This window comes from Oryctolagus cuniculus, chromosome X, assembly GCF_051225735.1.
Source record: "Oryctolagus cuniculus isolate XC-2025 breed Fujian yellow rabbit chromosome X, ASM5122573v1, whole genome shotgun sequence".
NCBI classification, from domain to species: Eukaryota; Metazoa; Chordata; class Mammalia; order Lagomorpha; family Leporidae; genus Oryctolagus; species Oryctolagus cuniculus.
This window is the reverse complement of record NC_142888.1, coordinates 130,820,375-130,832,683: the sequence shown is the minus strand read 5'-3', so window position 1 is coordinate 130,832,683 and position 12,309 is coordinate 130,820,375. Positions and strand designations below refer to the sequence as shown.

The 12,309-nt window shown below is 44.7% G+C and overlaps 1 protein-coding gene across 1 annotated transcript; it reads left to right on the top strand.

The window, feature by feature from the left end:
• Window positions 1-255: 255 nt before the first annotated feature.
• CETN2 (centrin 2) lies at window positions 256-3,663 on the top strand. Its single transcript, XM_002721328.6, has 5 exons — window positions 256-326; window positions 1,217-1,375; window positions 1,686-1,814; window positions 2,476-2,613; window positions 3,054-3,663. Exons 1-5 carry the CDS (start codon window positions 324-326, stop codon window positions 3,141-3,143), a joined length of 519 nt encoding a protein of 172 aa, XP_002721374.1. The 5' UTR covers window positions 256-323; the 3' UTR covers window positions 3,144-3,663.
• Window positions 3,664-12,309: the final 8,646 nt, after the last annotated feature.

Here is a 12,309-nt window from a genome sequence, read left to right as displayed (position 1 = left end):
TCCCCGCCTGTGTGAGCTGAGAATCAGCCGAGCTCCTTCTACCTAGCGGATTGGCCGGGCCTAGAGTCGGCTCAGCCAGTCGGAGCTCTCAGCGTGATGTTGTCCAATGAGAGCAGGTCTCACCCTCCCAGCGCACCGCCCCCCGCCTGGGCCCGGGCTTTGTGAGGTTAGCCCTACCCACTCCAGACGTAGACCAATGGGGAGCGCTGGAGGTGAGCCGGCAGCCAACAGGGAGCTGGGCCGCGCGCGCGGGGCGGTGGGAATGGCGCCGAGTCGGTGTGTACGTAGGTTGCCGTAACAACGGGCAGCGGAGTGCGTCGGCTATGGTGAGTGCTGGCTCCCCAGTCCGGCCTTGCACCCAGGGACTGAGTCCTTCTCAGGGCTGCGGCCCCGCCACACCACACTGACTCTCTTGCTCACCTTTAGTGCACTGATCCTTCCTTTGAGCTCTTTCCCGGAAGGGTAGACACGCCAGCCACCCCGCTGGGCCTGCGCTTCGCCCTAGCCTCCCCGTCATGCACAGCGGGCCCTTACCCGTCCCTCGGGTCCCCCTGGCTTTCTCTACCCGCCTCGGGGACTTCCTAGGCAAAGAAGAGGGCCCAACCCCTCTCAGATCCTGGCCCTTTCAGATCTTGGCCTCCTCTCTCTGCCAAACTTCCCCCACCTGGGAGGAGCTTTGTTATGTTCTGATTGTTAACTTGTATTTTACAATTTAAATATGGGCATTCCGGAGATGCTTTGAGCATCTTGGGGAGGGCATGAAGGTGCCAAATAGATTGTTTTACTATTTGATATGGACAGAACACTTATCTAAACAACTTAATAATCTTTGGCCAAATCCAGAAGTAATCGGAAAGTCAGAGTACCTCTTGGGAAGCCTAGTACCGCGAGGGGTTGTTTTTGGAGCCAGGATCCCCGCGTTCAGGGAGGGCAGTACTCACTTCGAGTTATCTACAGTCACTTCCTTAGCTAACTGCCTCGGAGTGATGTATCCGAAGAACAAGGGATCTCTTTGCTTCTAACAAATACTACTAAAGAAAAGGGAGGGAGAGCGCTTCACGGGAAGTTTCATTCTTTCCAATAAACCCCATTATCTCTTGTTGAGCAGAAATTGGGAATTGGTTGGTATAAATTAGTTTTAAAAGAGATAGCAGTGTCTGTAACTATGGACTGTATTACATAATAGTGTGCTCATGTGTTCGTATAATTTCTACAGGCCTCTAACTTTAAGAAGGGAAACATAACATCTAGTTCCCAGCGGAAAAGGATGAGTCCTAAGCCTGAGCTTACTGAAGAGCAGAAACAAGAAATCAGGGAAGCTTTTGATCTCTTTGATGCTGATGGAACTGGGACCATAGATGTTAAAGAACTTAAGGTAAGCCCTGCACGTTCTTGCTATACTACCTCTGCTTCTTCCTTACCCTTTCTCTGTCACAACTCTACCCCTTTTGCCCTCTCCTTCCTGTAAAAACTAACAGGGCTGGGATTTTTGTGCTCTCTTTTCCTGTCTTTTATTATGCCAAGTGTTACTAAATAAAATTGACAACAAAGGTCAGTTACATCAATGTTTATTCTGTAGTCATTTTACCATTATTATGGTAGATGTTGGCTTAATATTCTCAACACTTATATTTGCTCCTGCTAGATTCAGATATGCATATTGAGACATTCCTGTTTCCTTACAGGTGGCAATGAGAGCCCTGGGGTTTGAACCCAAGAAAGAAGAAATCAAGAAAATGATAAGTGAAATTGATAAGGAAGGCACTGGAAAAATGAACTTTAGTGACTTTTTGACTGTGATGACTCAGAAAATGGTAAGTTAGCTGAGATAACCATTAGCATGTTTTTTACTCATAGTGATAGATAATGTCTATCTATCTAGAGTAAATGCAAAAATAATTTTAAAATAGTGATAAAGTCTATCTATCTAGTCTAGATGTGAAAATGACCTAATTGGAGAAAAATTGACAAAGATTGGAGAATTCATCTGATAAAAGATAGTATTTTTGACTGAGAATTAGCCTAAATTCTCTTTGGCTTTCTTCAAGGTCACAAACTAATGAAGTCATTTCACCCTTTGTAAAGTAGCAAAAGTGTCATTTTTCACTGTTTTTCCAACTGATATATCTGTGATAAACCCAAATAGAAAAACTGTAGACACCATTCATTTTTAAATGCAAGGTGGAGGGTTAGGGAATGAATCTAAGAAGTTGATTCCCCTGGAAGTCCCTCCTTGGCATTTGAACTAGAGCAAACTCTGAACAGGAGAACACAGCAAAATACCAGGGCTTAGCATGCCAATGTGCAGTGTCAGGTTCACTAGGTGTCTCAGCAGCTGCCTCTAATTCTGTTCTTTGTCTTCTTGGCTTGTATTGTTGTAAATGGGGGGGGGGGGGAATGGGCAGTGGTGGGGCTATGGAACACGGGTAACCATGGTGTTTTCCTGATAATGCATTTTATGTTCTACTTGTTAAGTCTGAGAAAGATACCAAAGAAGAAATTCTGAAAGCTTTCAAGCTCTTCGATGATGATGAAACTGGAAAGATATCATTCAAAAATCTGAAACGCGTGGCCAAGGAGTTGGGCGAGAACCTGACAGATGAGGAGCTACAGGTTTGTCATGTGTGAGGCTGGAACGGTGAATTCCCACCGTTGAGCCCTCTGAGACTTCTCTGCTTTTGATTTTTCCCTGGTGGGAAAACCTCTTTGAATGAAAGATACTGTTCTTTGGCCCCTTTGCTAACAACGTAACTTTCCTTTGATAGTCTGACAATCCTATGACCCTGCTTCCAGAAAAATGCATGTGTGTACAGTTTTATTTACTGTTTTAGGTTTTGGGAGTCCTTCTGGTCAAGTCCTTCGAACTTCCTTCCAGGTGACATGTATGACAAAATATGACTTGGTTTTCCAATGACTCTTCAAGAGCCAAGTTATTATAATGTATCGAGTAGACTACAATTGTCTATTCAAATAGCAATGTTAAAGCCTATGATGTAGTCACCTTTTTGTTTATTTTATGAATTAATGTTCTCTGAATCTTTACTGTCATGCAGGAAATGATTGATGAAGCTGATCGAGATGGAGATGGAGAAGTCAATGAGCAAGAGTTCCTGCGCATCATGAAAAAGACCAGCCTTTACTAAGATCCATGTCGTCTTTTCTACTGCAAGCACACCTAACTAGATTTAGTGCCTGCCATTGTGTAAAATCTGGCTTTTGAGAACACAAACTATTTTCTCCTGCACTGACCTCCCTACATAATTTTAGTTATGGCCTCTAATCTATTTCAGACTTTTAAAGTGTTCTTTGATACTCAATCTCTTTGTAAAATGACCTGCTGATTACTTGAGTTCTCCAAAGCAGAATAAGAGCACATTGGAGCGGAGAAAAGGGTCTTAAAGCATTGCCCACCTTCCATTTGCCTTGCATTGCTTCGCTCTTGTCATATATGTCACAGAGATGCACACTGAACGACTTCTTAGACAAGCACATGTTGTACCCATGTCACCAGAAGCACTGGTCGTTTTTCAGTGGTTCTAGTTTCTAGTTGATACCAGAGTGTAATCTTCTATTTTATAAAACCCAGTGAACTCTTGCATTGGCATTTGGATGTATGTTAATGCTATTTGTTTTGTCTTAAAAATAAAACCTTTCTTAGTCTGAGCTTTTGTTTAAGGATGAGTTCTTTATCCTTGACTGTGAGTTCATCTTCTAAGGTATCATTGAAGGCAGCTTGGTACATACAAAACTTACAACCTTTTGGATAAAACCAGAATAGTCCTTTGCTAATTTCCTGGTATGGATTGTTTCTTGCTTTGGAAATCCATGAGTTTGTAAAACTCATAGACTTTCCATTTCGCCTAAGCTTAAATGATGCCCTGCAAAGAGTTTTGACAAAGTATAAGTCTGGAAAAAAGAATCTTGTTGAGGAGAGCCAGTTTGCTGTGACAGGCCAGATGCAGCTAATCTCTGGTGAGTTTAATTGCTTGCAGTGTCCATTGTCCCTTGAAGTTGGGTTGAGCTGAGTGTCCTGACAGTTGCCCTCTTGGCCTCTCACAGGATTCCTGCAAGAGAAGCCCTGGTGGATGGCATTAAAGCCTCTGCTCCAGGTAGGTAGCAAAAATGGGAATGGAAAATGGGATGCTCAGTTATCCACATGTAGAGAGGGTGGGAAAGGGCTTTTAAACTTCTGGGGGCATCTTAGCCCCCTGGAGATAGGGTTGCCTGATTTAACTAATAGAATGAGAACACCTGGGTACATTTGAATTTATGAATAGTACTTTTTTTAGTGTAAGTGTATCTCTTTTGCACTTTGTGTTGTTTACTCATTGTTGATCTGAAATTCCAGTTCACCAGGGCATTCTGTATGTATTTGAACTGCCAACTCCACCTGGGGAGCATCCCCACACCCTGGCCTCTTGGAGGCCTCAGGCACCCAGGGGTGCGGGCTTTACTGTGTTGCGCAGACATATCTCATGCAGAGGGACTGCTTTTTGAGAAATACTGAGGGGAAGGAACCCAAACTGGTCTCATACCTGGGTTTTTCATGACCTTTAGCACCTCCTGGCCAGCACTTTGGAGCCAGTTACTCTAGATGCAATGGAGAGAACAGAGTTGCTTGACTCAGAATTGCTGGGCTGTAATAGAAACTTCAGGACCTGGCTTTATGGTGGATGTTGAAGAATGAGGTGTTGTGGGGATGGCGCTGTGGTGCAGTGGGTTAATGCCCTGGCCTGAAGTGCCAGCATCCCATATGGGTGCCGGTTTGAGACCCGGCTGCTCCACTTCCAATCCAGCTCTCTGCTGTGGCCTGGGAAAGCAGTGGGAGATGGCCCAAGTCCTTGGGCCCCTGCACCCACGTGGGAGACCTGGAAGAAGCTCCTGGCTTTGGATCAGCACAGCTCCTGCCATTGTAGCCACCTGGGGAGTGAACCAGCGGATAGAAAACCTTTCTGTCTCTACCTCTCTCTGTAACTCTGTCTTTGAAATAAATAAAATAAATCTTTAAAAAAATGAGGTGTTGGAAAGATGTCCTGTTGCTGTTTTCTACTAACAGGCACATGAGCTGATAAAAGACATGCAGTATTGGAAATGAAGGACAAGATTGGCCCTGCCTCCCATTTTACTGTAAACAGTAGCCCTGAAAAGCATTTTTTAAAAAAGTTTTAATTGACAAGTAAAAATTGTATATATTTACTGTGTTCAACATGATGTTTTGCAATATGTGTATATTGTGGAATACTAAATGGAGCTAATTAACTCCTTTGGAAATATTTATTTTTTCTTTTCTTTTTTTTTTTTTTTGACAGGAAGATTAGAGAGAGAGAGACAGAGAGAAAGGGCTTCCTTTTTCTGTTGGTTCACGCCCAAATGGCCACCACAGCTGGGGTGCTATGGCTGGCACGCTGCGCTGATCCGAAGCCAGGAGCCAGGTGCTTCCTCCTGGTCTCTCATGCAGGTGCAGGGCCCAAGCACCTGGGCCATCCTACACTGCCTTTCTGGGCCACAGCAGAGAGCTGGACTGGAAGAGGAGCAACTGGGACAGAATCCGGCGCCCCAACCAGGACTAGAACCTGGGGTACCAGTGCTGCAGGCAGAGGATTAGCCAAGTGAGCCGCGGCGCTGGCCTGGAAATATTTCTTACCTCCGCTTGCTTAGTGTTCCCAGACTTGAAATAAAGTATCTTGGGAATCTCCTGACAAAAGAAGGAGAGTGGCAAGTAACATGTTATTCCTAAGACCAAGAAGACGCTCACTTTCATGGCTGTGCCTGGCAGCCTTTCAAACATGGGTCTGCAGGTGCTCAGGAGAGGAGAATGAGGACCAAGAGGAAGCCCGAGTCAGTCCACGTGGGGCTGGACTAGAGAGTTGTAAGGAGATCAGGAAGAAAGAGAAGGAGGGAGGGGGTCGGGATTAGACTGGAGGCAGAAAAGAGTGCTGTAACAGGGTGGGAGATGTGGCTTATGTGAGGAAGATGGGGGGAGTTCAGTTGGAGTTGAGGGAAAAAGTGGGGCAGGCAACAGAGGTTCCTACACAAGGGACTGGAAGGTTTGGGGTGTGAAAGATTGGGATGGAGAGAACGGAGGTCACTTTTGTGAGCTATATTAGCAGGAAAACTGAGGGAATAAAGAGGCAGTAGAGGTCAGTTCATGTTGGGCCTTATGTGCTTCCTTAAAACTTTAAGGATGAACTCAAATTTTCTTGAAAAAACTCTCCAGTGGATTAGTGCCTCTTCTATTTCAAAGTGTTAGAACTGTTGTGAATAGCTAAATTTGTCACTTGACACTCGGGCTTGAGATGAGTAGAATCTAAGGAAGTTGTCTAAAGAAAGGAGGTAGAAACAGAACATTGGCAAAAGAGTGAAGGGCTGAATGTAGGCTGACTTCCCCAGGGGCTGTTTTGAGGTCGCTTCATTGTCCTGTTGGGTTTAAAATCCTCTGTTTGGGGCTGTTATTGATTTTGTAAGTTCAATGCTCATCAGGAAGGCAAGCAAGAACATGTGTCTGACCATTTTTCTTGGCTTCTCAGGAAGTCTTACAGTTAGAGCATGATGTTATATCGAGGGCTTCCAGGGACTGTGTGGCTCACAGCTGGGATGGTCATCTTCACCATCCCTTGGCTTTCAATATGATCTGTAAAACGCTGGAACAACACAACCCCAAGTGCCCAAACCGTGGGTTCTCTTTTGGCTAACTTGGAAACTCAATCCCAGGTCAGCTCTTCCTGTGACCTGGCTCCTGCTTAGGGAAGCTGTGGCTTTCAGTGACGTGTATGTATGCAAGGGCTGTTCAACTGTATGGTTTTGTAACCTTTTCAAATACTGGAATTTTGACAGCATACTTGAAGTGACCACTACATAAAAAATGGCAGTTTTATGACACTTGTGACTTACTCAACTATACCATAGAAAACAGCCTGGATGGTGCTCACCCACACAGTTCCCCCACAATCCAGAAAGTATGCTTTTTGAGCCCTCCATCACCACCAGGATAAGCATCTTAGAGCAAGTTGCTCCTTCCTCTATGCCAGGTCTGTGTCTCAGTTTGTTCAGTCCACCATCCTATATCCTGGCCTGCATCTTCAATTGTAGTAAAATTGGTCTTTTTGGAATGCAATTTAAAGCAGAGACACCACCCTCATGTGTTCTCCTGGGAAATAATGGACCCATTTGGTGCCCAAGTCATTAACAGCAGCCATCCAAATTGCTAAGGGGCTGTGGGCCCATTTCTAAGATGTATCTGGAACTCAAGTCACTTTCTTTAGCTTTTTCTCCACTGACTCCATGCTTAGTTTTCCTGTCTTCCAAGCCTTCCTTTTACCCTGCCTTTCACCTCATCTTTTCATTGATATGAGTAGGATCTTTACATTGCTACAGTTCTGAGACTTGATGGCATTTTCATTTCCTTTCTCTTCTTGGCCCAGAACTTCTAGTCAACAAGACTTTCCCTGTGCTGGGCACTCTGATCCACCATTTCCTTTTACATTTCTGAAGCCTACTACCTCAGTCCCCCTAGCTGACCTCCCTGTCCGGGTTTTTCCAAGGCAATCAGTGATGTCATCTTTCTCATGCCATTATCTTGCTCAGGGAATGGGCATGGGCTTTAGACTCACTCACACCTAGTTCAAATCCCAACTCTTCTACTTGGCAGCTGTGTCCTTGGGGTAGGATGGGGAGGCTTAACTTTCTCAAGCCTTAGCTTCTTCATCTAAAAAATGGGTACAGTTAGCTCAAAGTGAGCTAACAAATATCAGGTACCTACTGTAGGGCTTGGTGTCTGTTGAGTGCACAATGAATGACAGCTCCTTTCATAGCCTCATGTAGAGCCACAATACCACTCTTGGACACTGTTGATCACTGTCCATCAATTAACCTGTTTTTTTCCCCTTACCTGGACACACTGTTTTTAATAAGTGCCTATGTATGCTACCTTTGGCATATAGTAGATGTCTATGTAAGTACTCAGGCCTCCAGCATTGCCTCCCTTGAAATATTGTTTCCCCATCATTCCCCTCAAATCTGTGTTACCCTTATGAAACTTCTCTTTCAGAGCTCCTTCATTCCAGAAAACTTTTGTTGAGAGTAGAGAGGACTTCTCAGCTGGAATACTTGGAGACAGCATCCTTGCAGGTATGTATGTCTCTTCCCACTTGATGGGGTGACAAGACACAGAACCCCAGGCATCACCCCCAAATTATCTTGAGTACAGCAGTGGTTTAAGCTGTATCTTCCTGGTGCCCAAGAGGGCTGTGGTCTCCAATAGCCCTGGGGCATGATGGAGAGTTAGCCACAGTGAAGAGAGTCCTAATGGGGTTGTGGATCCTTGAAAAAGGCCACCAGGTGAGGGCACTGTTGGAATGATAGCTCATTTGAGTGGTTACTTTATTAAGTCTCATTAAAAGAGAATAAAGTGGCATGTTTGCATTTCTGAATGTGTGCAATCAAAATAGTTTGCTTGTTCCATGAGCTTACTGAAGCCACCCATCTATGCTGAGCAGTTCTCAAGGGAGGAGCACAGGTGTGCCTTTGATTTGTCCATAGTCATGCTTTGTGTCTGGCACAGTACTTCATCTACAATCAGGTTTACTCATTTACTAAGTTTGTTGATCCTATGGCAAGATTATATTAACTCATTCAAAAGTTCTGCAGATGCAGGTGTTTAACATACCTATTAAGATGCCACTTGGGAAGTGTGCATGCCATACGAGAACATGTGTGTTAGAGTCCTGGCTCTGCTTCTGATTCCAGCTCCCTGCTTATGCACACCATGGGAGGTAGTGGATGATGGCTTAAATACTTGGGTCTCTGCCACCCATGGGGGAAACCCAGATTAAGACTGGGCTACATGGGGCTGGTGTTGTGGTGTAGCAGCTTAAAATGCTGCCAATGATACCAGCATCCTATGTCAGAGTACCAGTTTCAGTCTTGGCTGCTCCACTTCCAATCCAGCTCACTGCTGATGCACTGGGAAGGCAGTGAAAGATGGCCCAAGTATTTGGGCCTCTGTCACCCATATGGGAGACCCAGTTGGAGTTCCAGGCTTCTGGCTTTGGCCTGGTCTAGTCGCAGCCACTGTGGCCATCTGGGGAGTGAATCAGTGGATGAAAGAACTCTTCCTCTGTGTGTGTCTCCTTCTCTCTATGTCATTCAAATAAATTAATCTTTTTTTTTTGACAGGCAGAGTGGACAGTGAGAGAGAGAGACAGAGAGAAAGGTCTTCCTTTGCCGTTGGTTCACCCTCCAATGGCCGCCACGGCCGGCGCGCTGCGACCGGCGCACTGCGCTGATCCGATGGCAGGAACCAGGAGCCAGGTGCTTTTCCTGGTCTCCCATGGGGTGCAGGGCCCAAGCACTTGGGCCATCCTCCACTGCACTCCCTGGCCACAGCAGAGAGCTGGCCTGGAAGAGGGGCAACCGGGACAGAATCTGGCGCCCCGACCGGGACTAGAACCCGGTGTGCCGGCGCCGCTAGGCGGAGGATTAGCCTAGTGAGCCGCGGCGCCGGCCAAATAAATTAATCTTTTAAAAAATCAGAGCTTCTGGCTTTAATCTGGCCCAACCCAAGCTGTTGTGGGCATTTGAAACGTGTAGCAGTAGATGGGAGATTTCTCTCTCTCTTCCTCTCCTTCCCTCTCTCTTTTCCTATCTCCCTCCACCATCTGTCTCTCTTTGTTCCTCTCTGTTTCTCTGCTGTTCAAATAAATAAAAATTCAAAAAAATGTTCTAGCATTGTGTGCCTTTCCTATCTGCCCCCCTCCAAGCATTCAGTGTGAACATGGCTATGTAAAAAAACAGACACAAAGCTTGTGAGAGGCATCTATGGCAGCTGTAGAATGTCTCCAGAGCAGAGTTCTGGAGTTCCACTACTGACTCCACTTTTATTAGTAAATGGTGTGCAGCAAGACACCTAAAGCCTTGGTGGCACCTTAGTGGCTTCATCTGTCAAGGAGGAGGACACCAATATAATCTTTCTCAAGGACAGTTGTGAGGGTTTAACAGGATTAGAACAGGGCTAGCACATGGATGATAGTTATTCAATAAATATTTGTTGAATGAATTCAGAATTTGGCTGCAATCTTCAACTATCAGGTTCAGGAGTTACATCGCTAATCCCAGCATTGGAATTCAGGGGTTTACCTTTGAAAGAGTGCTTCCTAACCTGTGACACTTAGACTTCAGGAGTCCATAAATCACCTTGAGCAAGTTCTTACATCTCCTGAAATACCATATACAATTAGTGGGTATGTGCAGGTGGACAACTTTTTTTTTTCAGATTTGTCCAAAGAATTCATGAACTAAAAAACATTCAAACGCATTGTCCTGGAATTGGATTTTGTCAACTGGGGCACAGAAAAAGATATGCAAACCCATAGCATTGTACCATAGCAGTGTGTGTGTGTGTGTGTGTGTGTGTGTACACATGTGCATTTGGTTGGGGAGCATGTGGTTCTGAGATCCTCTGTCCACACAACCATTCCTGAGATCTTGTTTCTGGACCTGCCCAGATTTTTCCAGGGGCTCAGCCCTAGCAACATTCTCATGCCATGCTTTAAGGCATAACACTGTTGCTTCTTTGCTGCTCTGGGACCTTGGGATCTCCAGGATGCTATCTCTGTCCCTATCTAGATTTGTTCCTTGGAGCCTCTGAGATTCAGCAACCTCACTGCTTGCCTGAATTTTCTGCTATCTCTCCTCACTCCCTCCAGCTTTCTTACCTTGAAGATTGATCTTCTTGAAAGCAAAATACCAGCAAAAGAGGATTTATTTTCTTCCCGGAAATTGCTCTCTTCTTTCCTTACTCTGAAGCATTTTACTTATCTGTCTTTAGTGTTTTTGAAAGCCTCAATTCATTTTTAGCTTTAGCCTTCCTGAAATTAATTATTCCTTTGGATCCACACCATTGTGTATGTGTTTTTAAATCCATTTGGCCTCTTCTCTCCTTGTATCTTTTGCTTACATTCATTCATTCTTTCATTCAGTAAATGCTTAGCATCATTCTGACACAGGCCCTGTAGTGAATCAAATAAAGCCCCTGGCCTCATGGTATTTATATCCCAGTGAAGCAGATGGACAGAAAACCAGGTCAAAGAGGGTAAAGAAGCAGAAGACAATGGAGGAGATGTAATTTAGGGCAGGGTGATCAGGACAGGCCTTGCCATAGAGATGACATTTAAACAAAGATCTGAGAAAGATTGCCCAGGCAGATGCAACAGCAAGTGCAAAGGCTCTCGATGGCAGTGGGCTTGGTACAGTGAGGAACAATGGAGAAACTCATGTGGTTGTAGCAGGAGGTAGAGTGTGGTCCAGATCTCATATACTCCATCAGCAAAGGTTAAACTCTATGGGTGACAGGGATATGGGTTTTGGGCAGGAAATTAACACACTTTGTCATTGAATTCTCTTTCTTTCCAATTTGGCTTACATGCTTCCTTTTCTTTATGTTCTTGCTTAGAATTTTGAATGCCTACCATGCCTGTCAGAGCAATTGGTTCGATGCATTGCAGCTCCTGCTATAGGTTTATGACCCCAAAGAAGGTCCACATAGCCACTATGATGGTTTATTTTCTGTGTCAACTTGACTGGGTCATGGGGTGAACAGATATTTACTCAAATATCCTGAGTGTGTCTGTGAGGGTGTTTTTGGCCGAGTTAACGCTTAAATCGGTAGACTGAATAAATCAGACTGCCTTCCTCAATATGCATGAGCCTCTTTCAGTCAGCCAAAGGCCTGATAGAATAAAAAGGGTGACCCTCCCCCAAGTAAGAGGGAATTCCTCAAACTCAGACCTTGGCTTTTTCTGGCCTTCAGAATTGAGCTGCAGCCTCAGCTTTTCCCATACCTCAAGTGTGTTGGGTTTCAGACTGGAACTACACCTTCAGCTCTCCTGGTTCTTAGACCTTTTGAACGCTGATTAGAACAACAGCATTGGTTCTCTTGGGTCTTCATCTTGCTAACTCACCCTTCAGATCCTGGGATTTGCCAGCCTTCCTAATTGTTTTAGTCTCTTACAACAAATTTCTCTCTCTCTCTCTCTCTATATATATATAATGACTAAATTTATATAATAAATTTAGAATTAAATAATATGTATATTTAAATATAATCTAAAATTAAATATCTCCTCCTGATTTTTTTCCCTCTGTAGAGCCCTGACTTATACAGCCAGCAGAGGGAGATGTCTCACCAAACACTACCTGTTCCCTGTGTTGGTACCGTAGGACAGCTGTTTTCTTCAAAGAGGAGAAAATCTAATTCCTTCATTTCTCAGACAAAAGAGGGTAATTTCAGGAAACAGAAGAGCTTAAAATGTG

Bases quoted from the DNA above. Each gene is read 5' to 3' on its own strand.
- CETN2 (XM_002721328.6), top strand. The intron at 1,376-1,685 runs GTAAGCCCTGCA...GTTTCCTTACAG, and splicing joins TAGATGTTAAAGAACTTAAG to GTGGCAATGAGAGCCCTGGG. The intron at 2,614-3,053 runs GTTTGTCATGTG...ACTGTCATGCAG, and splicing joins TGACAGATGAGGAGCTACAG to GAAATGATTGATGAAGCTGA.